At 37.3% G+C, this 15,124-nt stretch overlaps 1 protein-coding gene across 11 annotated transcripts in view; it reads left to right on the top strand.

Moving 5' to 3' along the window:
• The window catches only part of ANKFN1 (ankyrin repeat and fibronectin type III domain containing 1), a 152,351-nt gene that overhangs the window by 89,669 nt on the left and 47,558 nt on the right, over positions 1 to 15,124 (top strand). For all 11 annotated transcript variants that reach the window (XR_013940721.1, XR_013940722.1, XR_013940723.1 and 8 more), the window contains 3 exons: positions 5,854 to 5,951; positions 7,457 to 7,547; positions 9,506 to 9,613. Coding sequence is in view for 6 of the 11 variants with exons in the window: in XM_080561191.1 (XP_080417317.1) it covers positions 5,854 to 5,951; positions 7,457 to 7,547; positions 9,506 to 9,613 (297 nt within the window). In the remaining 5 variants the exon portion in view is untranslated. The remainder of the gene's footprint in view (positions 1 to 5,853; positions 5,952 to 7,456; positions 7,548 to 9,505; positions 9,614 to 15,124) is intronic.

The raw sequence follows: 15,124 nt of genomic DNA, 5'->3' as shown, positions 1-15,124 counted from the left end.
TAACTGACATCTCACTATGTCAATGGAAGTCTTTCATTGAACATTTTGGTGAGTAAAACCTCAAAGATTTTACAAAAACTGTCTATGATTTTCATGTGATTCTGCATGTTTTACATTCAAGAGCAGTACTTTCACAACTAAATAATCCTGTCAGTTTGTGTGTGTCTCTGTCCCTGCGAGCATGTACAAACACTCATATATTGTATGCTTTGTAATTGTGTATTTGATTTGTTTATCAGTAGTTGAATTGCCATGTTTGATCGAGTTTGGGTTTGTTCCATAGCAGGCTTCCTGCAGTGATCCATCCAGTATTGCACAGTGGGTTTGGCTCCAGACAGATTTGGCTAGTCTAGTAGGTAGAGTTTACACAAAGACTTAAGTGCATATATTTACAAAATCTCCAGCTATTTTTTTTTTTTCACTTTGGTGGCAACTAACTGTTCACACAGTAGTATCAAAGGCGAAAACAGCAAGCCTCTGCTTTGTTTGATTTCCAGAAGAACCTTGGTTAAGGAACTGAATGCTTGCAGAAGTCAATCTTAGGTATGAAATTGTGTTGCTTTAACAGTAATACCTATGCATCTTCGAACCGTAGATGCTGCATCACTGCTTGATCCTGTTCCAATGTATAGTGGAATTGACTACTATTCTGCATTCAACTTGATCTTGAAACCTTTTTCACTTATTATTCAAAGTTTCTTTGTATATTCTGAAACTCTTTCTTTCTTTCCCTGAAACAGTTCTTGTTCCATAAAATTGAAAGAAAATACTTTCCTTTGTAAGACATTTGAATTTATCCTGCTGAATAGGTGTGGTCTGATATTTTTTACAGTAGTTCATTTATGGCATTTTATTAGGTCTCCTGGGCACTTTATTTGCACGTTACATTTTGGTAGCTAACAGGACTGTGCAATTTGACTTCTATTTTTATTCCTAGCAAGTATAAAAATGTATAAATGTTAGAACAAACCTTTCTATTTCTAGCTCCTGTTAAGGTTTGTAGTATGTGTTGAACTTAAAAAATAGTTCTTAAACTTTACATTGTTTGCTGTGTATTTAAAAGCACCTTTGAGCCTGGATTACCTACTAAGTGATGGTGTAGTTATCTAATGTAGTTGATCAGACAGCAATTACTCAGTCCAGTCATTCTTTCCTTCTGCTTTGTGTTTTATAATGATTTTAAACAGCAGCCCAAGATGAATGGCTGTGGGAAAACCCAGACATATAGACTCTGGTTTTGTCCATCTTTGGTGTTTAAGAAAAAGGCTCATACCTTGATGTTGCTGAATTTTAGACATTCTTTTACTTTTTATATTTGCTTTGATTTACTAGCATTAATATATAATTTTAACAATTATTTGCACATGGCTAAGTGTTAGAGCTTCCAGTTTATACATCGGGCATAGAAGAGGTGAACTTCATGTAGTGTGGCAGGTCTGGAACACAAGGCCTTCAGTTTTCCTCATGAAGGAGGTTCCCCATTTAGCAGATCTTCTGATCTATGGGTTTGGAAATGCTTCCTCACTGGTGACTTACCAACATAAGCTGCTAATAAGATAGATAAGTCAACAGAATATCTTAAAGGGATTGTGGCAACGTGTTCCTAGTCTCCAGTTTGTCTGAAGTCTTCTGATCCATCATGGACTTCTCTTGTTCATTTACAAGGGTCTAAAACTAAGCCATTTTGCCTCTCCAACCAGAACATGATACTCTAGTGATTAGATCAGACCCACAGAACTGAGAAATAAACATAAAGTTGGAATCAAGTCTTTGGATCTGCTTCAAGCTCTTACCTTGTGTGTTTTTTGCAGGGTTTACTGTTTTCATGCATGAGTGCTCAATTAGTTCATACATGAACACCCAATCAATTAATGCATGAGCACCCAATCAGTTCATGCATGAGCACCCAATTAATTTATTAATGAGCACCCAGCTGGCTCACACACGAGCACCCTAATATCTCATGTCTGAGCACCCAATTAGTTCACGCATGAGCACCCACTAATTCATGCCTGAGTACTACGTCAGGCATATATTGACAGATTTCAGTAGCCAGGGGCCGTGGATGTTGGAGGAGGCCAGGAACTGAAGGGTGCTGGTCACAGCTGGCCCAGCTGACTCTGAAACTCATGGAAAACCCCATTGCCGAGTGTAACCCTTTGGTGGAAGCAAGGGAAGTTGAGTCTAGGAAAGGGGTGGATAAGTATTTGGCTCAAGTTGAGCCTTGGAAAGGGTGTTTGCTTAAGTGATTACTTAATTGTTTATGTTTTCTTTCTTCTCCATCTGAATTAGTGAATAGATTAATTGGCAATAAATTAAATTAAGTAAAACTTCTACAAATCAAGACTGTTTTGCTTGTGACACCTGGCTGCAGTGCTAGGGAGAGGTGAAAAGTCTTTAAATTACTGAGGGAATTAGTTTATAAAGGAATAAAAGCCTTAAACTTGAGTAATTAACATCTATTCAGCAATGTCCCTCTTTAAAAATATATTACAGGAGAACCAGAGGAAAAGCAGTGGAATCCCATTAAGCAGATTAATTGAATTAGGGTTTGCATATTTACTTTCTTTGTTAACAGTGCTATGCAGTGTTCCAGTTTGTCTTGTACATTTTGATAGATGACTTATTTGTTTGCATTTGTCCAACTACTCACTATTAATTAGATTTTAATGTATTATATTTTGGGAAGAAGCTGAACCTAACCCATGCCTGCTTCACACAAACGAGTTGTCCTTACTTTCATAAACTCCCCTGCTGGCTTTGGTTGCACAGATTACATGAGTGAAATGTACCCACTGGGAGTGGAAATTTGCAGAATCGGAGCCAAGCCTGCTATACCTTCCTAGGGCGTGAAGTCTTTGCATAAGAACCCCATTTATTCTCCAGTCCCTTTTCACAGTTCTAGCATGCATTTTCTCCCACTTTTCTTTTCACAGCCAGACTGGGTGATGTTGGTCATACCAGGGCTGAGACACAAATCTTGGCTGTTATTATAATGCTAAGTTGTGTTGTAGCTTTTTGACCATTGGCCATATTGGAAGGCAATATTGCCCCTTTATTTTAAAGTGCATGAATTGAGTACTAAAAAAAAAAAAAAAAGATACATGGAAACACATCAAAGCTCCTCTGTACGGCTCGTATGACCTGTCTCCCTGCTATCATTCTTTGCAGAATTTCCAAACGTCAGAGGCATACAGAGAGCCTGAACTCAAATCTGCAAAAATTGGGTTCCTTTCCTAATTCAGCCTGGAAGGGCAGGTCAAAGGAGTTAGGAGGAGCTGACCAAATACTGCAAACATAAAAAAATCAAGAACATTTTTCTCCATCTCAGCTGGTGATGCTGTGCATACCAACACACTGATTCCTCCTAGCTGCCTTGTTGCTTTAAATTGACAAGACATTATGAGTATAAATTGTTATAATTATTTCATAAAGATCAGCAGGCAGAAAAAGATGATGTGAAGGGATTTCTGGCATTAGGGCTCTGTTTCAGTTTTACATTTCAAAGGAAGCTAATGAACAATGCAATTATTTGTTCAGAGACCCTTGGGAACACAAGCTAAGATCACAGAGTCCTTCATCCTAGGCTCTGGACACAGGGAGGAAAGGAAGGAGAGAGAATCCTTGCTGCATAAGAATCTGGGTTAAAAGTCATAGTGGCACAGTGCTTTGCCCAAAGTCACACAGCAAATCAGTAGCAAATGCAAGAATAAAATCCAGAATCCCAACTCAGTACACTATTCAGTAAACCCCATCAACTTAGCAACATAAGTTATGTTCCTGGGTCTAATTAATCTATTCAGCAATTCAGTGAGTAATTTAAGTGCAAGCAAAAACAAATGCCAAGAGAAGTGACAAATTCTGCTGTGGCTTGGGCTATTTACTTTACTCAGGAGAAGGTGTTTTCCTGAATGAATCTACAAAAGAGTCAGGAGGTGTTTTGTACCACCACTTTGTCTCTTGTCTGTCTGATAAGCCATTTAAGGCATATTCAATATAACAGAAATATAGTGACTGGAAAAGAAACAGGTGAAAACAAACTCGCCCCTTTATTTTAAAGTGCATGAATTGAGTATTAAAAAAAAACACACTTGGCCACAAGTAGGTTGCATAACTTAAGCCAGTCTAAAATTATGTGCCAGCAATTTACATGAGTTTTATGTAACTGTTTATACTGCTGTTTATTTAAAAATTACTACTTATCTTGGCTACCGCAGCAACACATCGTGCATTTGCTAGCTCTGGAATACAGGGCACCTTCATTAAAACACATAGTCACCAATATATTAAACACACAAAAAACCCCTGCTCTGACATAACGTGAAGTGTCAGATGGAAAGCCGCAACAGCGAAGACATTCAGCTTTCATGACAAAGCAGGCCTTTGGGGTGTTCAGAACAGGACTGGAACATGCTCCATCCTTAATTCACCCAACAGCTCTCAGGTCCTTTACAGCACAGTTGGTACAGTCTACAAGACCAGCTCTTGTTCCTAGGCTCTTATAAAGGACCCTCTTCATCTTCAGGTTTTTATACTTGCATATTTTTATATTGAACTTCTAAATTGCTGAAGCAACCAGCCTTTTGTTCTTTCTTAAAGTCCCAAGTACTTCAGAGTTACTCAGATAGCTGATGCTTTTTGTTTACTACCAGAGCAGTCTCTCCCAACATTCTCTTGGAAAGGAGGCAAAGATTTAGCAATGCCTTCATGATGGGTTGCTCATTCACAAAGTTGCAGGGATTTCTCTCTGTCTACAGTAGAATTATTAAGAGATGAATTTCACTATGTCTTTGATAGGTTTGCCTGAAAGTTTAAGTCTGAAGGTACAAGTTATTAAAGCACAGAGGTATGACTCTGTGATTAACCTTAACTCTAATCCTGGTAGCTGTCATTACAAAAATATAATTTAAGAGAGGTTGTTTTCTTATCTGCAGCCATCAGTTCCCCACTTGCACAAATTCTTTTTAAAAAAAAACTTGTGGTAGCTTTTCATGGTCTGTTTGATACTATTTTACAGTCACATTAATTTTTGCAAGGAATGAGGAAGAATACTGACAGCAGGATTGCCATTTCAGACCCCGTAAGTAGAAACTGTACAACAACTGTGGTCTGTACAAGTTGATGGAAGCACTTTGGTGAAGGTGCCCTTTGTAATTCATGCTGCAGAACAGTTTAGGAGGGATGTGCCAGCCCAGAGCCACTTAGTGCGCTTCAAAAGTGGATAAAACAAGGGATAGGTCCTTGGAGAACTCTAATTTCAGTGACCACAGCAGAACCAGGCTTGGACAAGAGAGCCAGAGCCCACTGAAATCAACAAGGAGAATAGTGAGTGTTGGATCTATCCAAGGAGGGTATTTCTACACAGAGCAGCCAAGGCTAGGTGATTACGGTTTTGTGGTCCTGTGGAGCCCAAAGGACTCTCTGCCTATGCCTATGTATGCAAATATTATTGCAAAACTGTGTTTTTTGTTGGTTTGGATATATAAACTGTCTAATGGAATTAGCAGGTCCAAATCCTCTACCTACTCTTTTCCACTGCTTCCCTTTCTTTAAAAGGAAGTTGTTTAACTGAGAGCAAATGTTGACTGAATGTACTTTGTATTGCAGTGTATTTTTAAGCATTCTTTCCTAAAAAGCTTTTGAGCAATATTTTGCTTTTCTCTCATACACACAGTTATAATTTAATTATTGTATAAAGTTTTCCTAAACATTATTGCTAAATAGGACTTTTAGTATCCACATGGAATGGTAAACTGCTAGAAGAAGAGTTAACCTGTGAAGTGATTAAAGTACATTGATTTCTTTTCTTGGTCTGTAATCTGATTCAGTTTGTTCCCACTACTTGTTTCCTAGTGGAATGGAGCTGTTCGGAAGACTTTTCTCCCTTGGTTGGTGAAATAATTATGGATAATCTTCAGCCTTTGAGGTGCTCCATCACAGGTCTCAGAACAGTAAGTGCCAAATGATTCATTTAGATCTTGATGCCCCCTGCTGCCCCGGTGATAAAAAGGCACTGATAATTTGCATCCATGCCTGTTGGTAACAACTGCAGAGTGTCTTTCTTCTAACAGCAAGTTCCAGTCATTAAGCATAATATGTCTGGTATCCATAATCTGAAATTCACAAAGGAATAGACAGACAGCATGAACTGGTTTATAAGTTGTCATGCTTAGGGTAGAGCCAAAAGGACTGGAATGAATGCTGCTGTTTTCTGGATCACAGGATAATCTTAGTGCAGATCAAAGGCTCATGAAAGATCTAGTCCTGACTCTGATGACAGATAACTAAAATAACTTATTTCTCTTCTACTTCTTTCAGGAGCTCATTTGATGGCAGTCATTTTCATTTTTGTTATTTATTTTTGTATTCTTATTTTACACTGATAAGACCTGGGTCAGCAATGAAGAAAATTCATGAATATTCACATGTATTAACCAGAATAGTTCAGACCATGTGCCTGAACACCTTCTTTCTACTGCTTGTTCAGGACCATTTGTGCAAGCAACTTTAATTTCACAAAATACCTGATGAAAATGAAGCTTGCTCAAAATATACACTACTATTTCCACTGGAAACATCAGCAGCAGCCCAACCCAGCATCCACTGAACTTCAGTCTTTCCACTGAACTCACTGCACACTGAATCAGGCCTACAAAGTTATGGTAGGGGAGGCATGTTTCAAAAGCCGTTGGCCAGGGCCCTAATACATAGGGTCTCAAAATGGGAGAATTAACGTTAAAGGCTAAGAAATGGACACAGTATAAAACTCCAATTCTATGTAATAGAATAGAAAATTTTTATATATATAATTTTTTTTCCTAGCCTTTTCTCTGGCGAAATCTTTGATTTGTCAGGCTGTTTGCTAGGGAGCTGAGCCACAATATGCATTTCCTCTGCTTTTCATTTTCCAGCAACAAAACAAAGTAATTTCTTAAGTTAAAAATTAAGCAAACTTGCACAGTCAATTTCTTAGGCATGCTTAAGAACAGTGCTTATGGTGTGTTTGTTTATAATCTCCAGAGTATATAACATTTGTAAATGAAAACTAAACTTTCAGAAGCACTTTCCATTGGCCTAGGTTTACACATCAAGATAAGGGATAAAGGTCTGACTGATTTTAGTGGCAGCCAGGTGAAGCTTCAGCTGCTGTGCTTGTAGCAAGAAGGAGAAATGGGACTTCCTTATTCTTGAAGTGATTGTTCCCAGGACTCTGCTATGGTAGAAGAGATTACAATTTGTCAATTGGAATCAATGTGTTCTGTTAACCCTCTGCAAATCACCTGCCCTGAAATCTTTGTGCTGTTCTTCCGTCTGTCATGGTGCATCAGTTGACACCCTTGAAAGTTACTTAAGAGATTTTCAAAGAAAGGAACTTAGGGAGGGACTCCTCTCTAGTTATTACAGCCAAGATTTTGAGTCAAATGCAAGTTTTGACTCCAGTTGTTTCCATTTGCAGGGTCAGAGGTATTACGTTCATGTTTCAGCATACAACATGAAAGGATGGGGACCTCCACGCAAATCTACTCCTGCATATGCTTCTCCTTCAAGTAGGTTGAGCTTGTTTGCGCTCCCAGTTTGATTATTCATGTTGCTTTCATCAGAATTTCTGGCTCTTCAAAGAAAAGAAAAAAAAATATGCTGGAATTCATGATTTAGTTAACATGTCATTTAGAAGTGAAATAAATAAATACAACCAAACTCCTTTCACTTCTCCCCCCCCAATATCATATGTTAATTCATTTTTCTTATCTTTTATTCTTCTCCAGTCCTTCAACAGAACATTGTCCTCTAGTCAATAACATTACCAAAAACAAACAAACAAACAAACAACAAACAAACAAACAAAAACCCAATATTTTGACATTCATTTTTTTTTTCTAGAGTTCAGTTTTATGGAACTTCTTTTGTCAGCACATAAATGGATCAAAACTTAAATTCAAACTGGTAGAACCAAAATACTTGCACATATCATATTTTGTCTTCTGTCTTGTAGCATTATAGATCCTATCCATTGAACCATTGTTATAGATTTCAGTTCTGAAGTTGGTGGAGCTGTGGGATGCATGCAGTATGTAAAATACTCTAGTGTGGATACACATTTTGGTAGAATCTAGCCCATAGACACAAAAAATGTTCCAGACACCCAAAAGCCTTTTTTCTGTTTCAAACTTATGGCAGGTATTCTCAGGTTCCGTTAGGACTATAAATTTCTGTTTGTAATTTTTAATCTACTATAATCACATTCTATTGTTAGTCACTTTTCCAGGCTTAGTGTTCCTTGCTGAACTGGCTCAGCATATTGCAGTTTCCCTTGTATTGATTAGTGCAGTAAAGTGGGAGTTTTCATTTTATTGCATTAGCACTTGTTTTTATTAGGCTAATGTAACAATTTAATAACCTTGCATGCTAATGTGAGAAAATAAAGCAAGCTGTACCTAGTCTCAATAGTGGTAATGGAGAGGGTTGGATAAACAAGGCTGTTGCAGTACCATTGTCCCATTTCACTGCAATTTTGCTCGTTTACCCCAGAATAAAGCTAAAACTATGCTAAAGAAAAATTCTGTTTGCAAACAAAAATGTGCTACCATAGTGGGAGAAAATTCTACTCTTGGTTATCTGGATAACTCCCTTGGAGACAAATTTCTTAATACCCTGATCCACCATTATTTCGAGTCAGGAAACTGTAGCGTAATATTTTTTTATTATAATTAAAGTATAAAAATAGTCAAATCTGGAATAAAAAAGCTCTTCTCCGATAGACAGTTTGATCCACCAGTTTGTGAAAGGATTGTCTGCTTTTTAAAATGAAGACTGAGATTATAGCTAGCAGCAAAATAACAGTGAAACAAGTACTTTTGTAGACTCAGGGGATGTGGGACAGAAACCGCAGCTTCTGGCCTCTTGAGTGCAGTGCTGAGCAGACTGTAGACTCCAGGGCAGGAACTGTTCATTCAGGTCTCTTTGCTGGGTGTAGATTTTCAGAAATTCTTTTGCTCGGAGTGTGTTTCTGTGGCTACGGAGCTAACTCATGATAGGAAGATGTTCAATCTCTGCTTCGCAAGAAGTTCCCTATATAACTGCAGGAGAGTCATTTAGCCTCCTGGTGCTTCAACAAAATGCAGAAGGAGCAGTAGTGTGATCCTAGGGAGGTACTGAGAGGGTCAGGATGGTACAGGCTGAGAGCAGCTCTGACGCTAAAGCAGCAGAGGCCATTTATGTACTGAAGAGAAATAGCTATTGTCTAGTCAGTCACTACAGGAGCTACTGGGAGCTGATTGTGAGCTCTTTGTTAATAATCATTATGATTAATTACCTAGCTGGCACAAGGCAAAGGAAGCTTATTGTATAAGTAACAACAGCAGACTTAAAAACAACTGCCATTTTCTCCTGTATGCCCAGATGTAAGAATCCCATAAAGCCCAGAAATATCAGAGGCAAGAAAATATTTTAAAACCTTCTCCTGCTCCTTTGTGTTTCATTTCTGTTTATTTCCTTTGTTCAATAGACTGGAAAGACTGCAGTGGAAGAGAACCTCGGCACAGGGGACACACTGAGGCCTTGGAACGTCTCCTTCAGCAGGTTCGAGCAGCTCATCAGCATTATAATTGCAGAGGTAAGGATAAATATCTATGTGGTAGGGCACCAGCTGAAGCCTCCGTGGCGCCTGTAATTTTAGCAGTTTTCTAACTAGGTCATACCTTCTCATTCATCAGGAAAAGAAAGATATTAATATTGGCCCATCTGGAATCACTTTAGCGTACTATCTTGCGCTTAACCCTTGAAATTAGTTGGATGAAAACATCTGAAAGCTAGAATGTGCACAAGCAGAGACACACCCTTTCTCCCTCTGTACCCTACACATCTATTGATTTGTTTATTCCTACAAATCAGTTTTACACAGGATTCTGCTAAAATGCTTCAAGGATCTTTCTTTTATTTTTTCATATAAAGAAATACTTTAGACATTTAACAACTGGTTTGGATCAAAAGAGGTACTTGGCTGCCTCCAAATGGAAGACACTAAGTACTCTACTGGATGTGATGCCAATCTATAATGAAAAATAGTTGCACAATGCAGTGGGAAGATAAGATTGCTACATTTTCAAATAGAATGGATCAAAACTGGGAGAGAGCTCGAATCTCAGCCAGCTCTTTGCTCTTCATTCATGAGAAACAGACTGTGCCTTTAATAGCTCAAGAGCCAAGGCAACAGCTTGGCATTCTTTTTAAAGAATATATAAAAACTCCTGTTCTATATGGGTTGTTGAAAAGTGCTATTTATTTTCTTAAAATAAACTTCTAACTGGAATAATCCCTCATTGCAAAGGAACTTATTTTAAACTGAAAAGTTGAACTACCATGAAGTTTTCATTTTTCTCCATGTAGTATGACTGTTATTTCAAGCTGCATCAGTTGATTTAAAATCATAGAAATACTTAGGGCTAAAATCATGTGGCTGAATTGGAAAGATGCGGCCTTTGTTCTTTATGTGCAAATATGCCACAATCATGACAATCCACAGTCTGCCACAACCCATTGTAACCATAGCAACTTAAACTATTCAGCTATGTTGCTTGGAAAGAGAAAGGAGATATTGCAAGAAAATGTCGTTTCTCTAATTAAAATCCATGCAAGCATTATCACTTGCAGGTGGTCTTGCTAGTGAAAATAAAATGATGTATTCTATCTCTTATGTAGCTTTTTCATGCTATTAAAGAAGTCTTTTTCCATGGTACAGTTTTTCCCTTCTGAAGTTAGTACATATCTCAGGTCTTTCAGGCCACCTTCCTAGTCAACAGAGAATAAGTGATGGAACATCTGAGAATATTCTTAGTATAAATTGTTTTACTGACATTCCAGCCCAGAAAAGAAGCAGTTATAAACAACATGCAGAAAATCCCTTCTTTTAAGAATTTGACACCAGTGCCTGGTTCTTATAAAATACCACTGCTCCAGAAATTAACTCCAGTCACAAAGCAAAGCACAGACAATTCTGTTACTGATTTCCTAACTCCTTTTCCTTAAATAATAAATAACAACAATATAGAAAATCTGTTTAGCTCAGAACATTTTCTTGCATGTCAGAAAGAGGATGTGGGAAATTACATATGGCAGTACTACACTGTGGAGTCAGCTTGAGCAACACCCTTGCCTCCAAACAAATAAAAATCTCATAATTGCTTGTAATGTTAACATTATACAGTAGTATATTTTGGATAAATCAGGTTTGTAACATAATAGGAGAGCCTTTGGAACTTACCTTAAATATACAACTAATGTCAATCTGTTGTATTTCAGTAATTTGCAAAAGAATCAAGACCAAAAAAAAAAAAAAACTGCAGAAAAAGTAAGAATTATGACATCATTTTGACTCTGAAATTTGATTCTGTTATTTGTCAGTCTTAGTGAAATCTGAGAAATCTGATCAAGGATCTGAGATAAGCTATTGTGTGTGACTGAAAAGCTCCCATAAAGTTTTTCATTTAATATAATACAGAAGCCTGTTTCGACTGTCATGGACAGAAATCAGCATGGATATGCTTTTTATACATTTAATCAGTTTTTACCATGCTTCTCTTTACCACACTCCTCTGAGAAAGTGCATATTGTAACCTCTGTTTTCCTCATTTGTTTTAGAGATGTCAATAAATAGCTGCAAATTGTTTGAAGAGTATCCTTGAATCTGCTTACAGCCACTGATTTGCAGTGAATTAAAGCTAAGTGAAGACAGAGAGATTCAAAGCTGAAGCCTTGGCACCTTGGCTTTCCATTAAGTGATTCCTCAGCAGGATATCACATGCATGGTGCTCAGGCTGGCTGAATGAGAGTGGAGGAGGAGTGCAAAGGAGGTGAAAAAAGTGGAGAGGGTAGTCCATCTAGACGGTCTAAGATTATTTGGATAACATAGGTGAAAGCCTCAGAATGCAAGAGCTACATGAAAAAGGTTGTGTGTTAGTGCTCCAGCGTGATCTGGGAGGGTTAAATCACCCAGATTCCACACATCTCTTGCTCAGGTCTGTTCATTCAGGCTTTGCACTGAAGCCTGCGTTTTCCCCTATGCTTTGCATTTCAGGGACTAAAGAAAACAAGCTTACAAAAATACCAGGAAGAATACATTGGAATGTACAGTGAGTTTAAGAGCTTTTGGAATTAGATCAGCTGTTGCTTTTGAACCTGCTCTGTGATATGATGAAATCTCCTAGGGAATTACTTAGGAAGCTTTGCTTTCATATGTTTAATCTTCTGGAAAACCCTGATGATTACAAACAACAGTCATCCATTTGTCTTCATAATACCATGCTACAGACGATCATAACTGAATTACTACAATTGTATGTCCTGGCAACACTTCAAATGTATTTTTTAAGTATTTTTTGCTTGTAGATCATTCTTTCTAAACAGTTCTGAGTGGATTAAGCAATTGTGTGATGCTTCATTAAGAAAAGAACCCAACTCTTCAGTAAAATGCTTACCAGATATTTTCCTTCTGTAATTTGGTTGAAATGTATTTTACTAGAGAAATCAGAAGTGAAATAAATTTTTTTCTAATCATAAGTTGATTCACAATCAGATAGCCTATTTTCATTGCATTTAACAAAAAGAAGGATCTCTGATTCCATGACACATTTTAAAAGTTTAGATTTTATTTTTTTAATGAGAATATACAAAAACAGTCTGAAGAACTTGGCCATGGACTAAGAAGGTCAGATAGACAATTTAAGAAGTTAAAATTTCAGCTGTTGAGCATGACTTTGTACTCCAAAATACACCACTCAGTAATATGACTATCATGCCTATAGCTTCTTCATGAGATACAGAATTTTCTTTGAAAGACATTCCTTCTTGAGGTGAGGTAATATGGAATCTATGATGGTCTTAAGCTATTGAGGTGTCTGTCTGCTATGTATGCCTTTAACTTCTGCATGGAATTATGCCTCTGTGCATATTATCCCAATGTCAGTTGTCTGCACTGCTAAAATTATATACCTTTAAATTGAGTATGTTGTGTTTTTTTTTTTCCCAGAAGCTTCCAGTTATATGATGTGTTTTCGTAAATTTGCACTGTTAGTAAAAACTTTAAATCCCATTGTGTGCCCTCTGCTAGGATTTCAGTGGGATCTAGCTCCTCTTGTGCTAATTTGCTTCATTATTCAGTATTACCATTAATGATCTTTAGCTGTTCCACAGGCTGTCTGATCTGCGGGGCTAAGATTTCTTCCCAGATAATTTTGCACTGAGGTAATTCCATTTACTTCACATCTGCCCCACTTGAGGAGAGGCACCCGTTTGTCTAGAGATAGGACAAAGAATTCCAGATGATCTTCCTTCTCGGAGAAATGGCACGGCATAACAGACATTCCTCTAGAGCAGATGCATGCTAACAGGCTGAGCATGCAACTTTGTTCTTATTCCTCCACAATCAACTTAGGTTGCTTTTAAGTATCTGTTGTATTTAAGTGAACTGCAAAGAAACATTTATAAATCCTACCCAAGAGAAAAACTGCTAAATATAGTTAATTGTCCAGTGTGAAAGCTTCTGATCTAAATATATTCACTGGAACTTCTCTAATCTTGGCCAATATATGTTTGCTTCTGAACTATTAAAAGAGCTCACAGCTCTACCGTATCATTTATTAGTATTGACTTATTTTGTTGTTCCTGGTGCTGCTGTACAAAGGTTACTCTGTTATTTATTAGTTAATTAAATAACAGACTGTTAAAGTTTCATTTCCTATAGATCCAAAGTATCCTCTAATCTCATCTCCATGTTTTTTGGCTTCTAGACATACTGTACTGTAAAACAAAAGCAAACAGCAATGTAGAAGAATTTACAGTCTCCATCTAGTTTTGCATTATGTCTTTTGCTGTTGGCTTCAAAGAAGCTGTGGACCAAACCCAAACCACTGAATAGCCCAATAACTTATATTCACTTGTAATGTGCCCTCTTACTGTAATGCTGCAGTCTCTAGGTGTTTAATACAGAATTATGTTGCTTTGCTTTTAGCAATTTCCTCTTCCATTCCATCCATTGCTGATATAGGAGAAAATTGCATAATTAGGATGAAATTTATATTCCTAAATTGGTCTTAACCTTGGAAGAAGGAAACAGTAAGACAAGAGTTGTCATATAGCATTTGGTTTACATTACTGTGATATACTGAAGAAAGCTCAGAGTAAAATAAAAATGATCTGAGGAGATATGGATAGAAAGACAAATTATTTTTTCAAAAAGACAAAGAAAACAAAGATCAGTTGCATCAAAGGAGCAGCCATAGATTAGAATGAGTCTATTTAAACTAAAATGAACATTGCATTGGAGAATATGCCATGGAGACCAAGTTTGCAGTGGAAAGACAATGGATTTGATGATCTAATAAGTCTCATACATCTGAATTGTATTATTTCACCCCAATAGAACCTTGCTCTCTTTGTACTTGCTGTTCAGCAGAGTGGTAATTATGCTAACAATGTGTCTTCTTTTTGTGGTTTTCAATGTGCAAATTATGGTGCAAATTTATTCGTCACTTAAAAATATGTTGAGTGCTTCCACAGATGGGGTTTTGACAAGAGCAAATTTAGATGTTCTTTAAACTTTCAAACTTAGAACTTGCTAGGGAGACACCTCCTATTTTGCACTGGAGGTATGTGGGAAATATGTTACTCTGAATACACCTAAGCAGACTGATTATCAGCTTTCAACAAATAGTTTTCTTGTAAGATCTTTCATGAGTTATATTTTTCCCTACTGGAGAGGATTGTCCCTCAAAATGTTTGGTGATTCAGTCTGGATGGGTATCTGTACTTCCTCCAAATAAAGAGAAAACAGTCAGATATTGGAAGACTGAGATATAATTTCACAGATAGATTTTTCTGTTGGTATTTCTTTTCAGATCACAGGAAATACCTAAAGAATTTTTATTTTATTTTATTTTTAAGTTTTAAACACCCATTCCTTTTACAAGCCATACGTGGATAACTACCTGACAATACTAATATTATTGTACAGTGCATGTTGCTGACTGCCATCTATTGGCATACCTTCTAAAAACCACTTACAGGTATACAGGTGGTCACAGCTGTTTCACAGAGCTCGAGTTTCAGTTCCACTGGAAGATTTTTCTTT

This window comes from Anser brachyrhynchus, assembly GCF_964034855.1.
Source record: "Anser brachyrhynchus genome assembly, chromosome: 18".
NCBI lineage: Eukaryota > Metazoa > Chordata > Aves > Anseriformes > Anatidae > Anser > Anser brachyrhynchus.
Note: the sequence above shows the minus strand (reverse complement) of the source record. Positions and strands in the feature narration are given on the sequence as shown.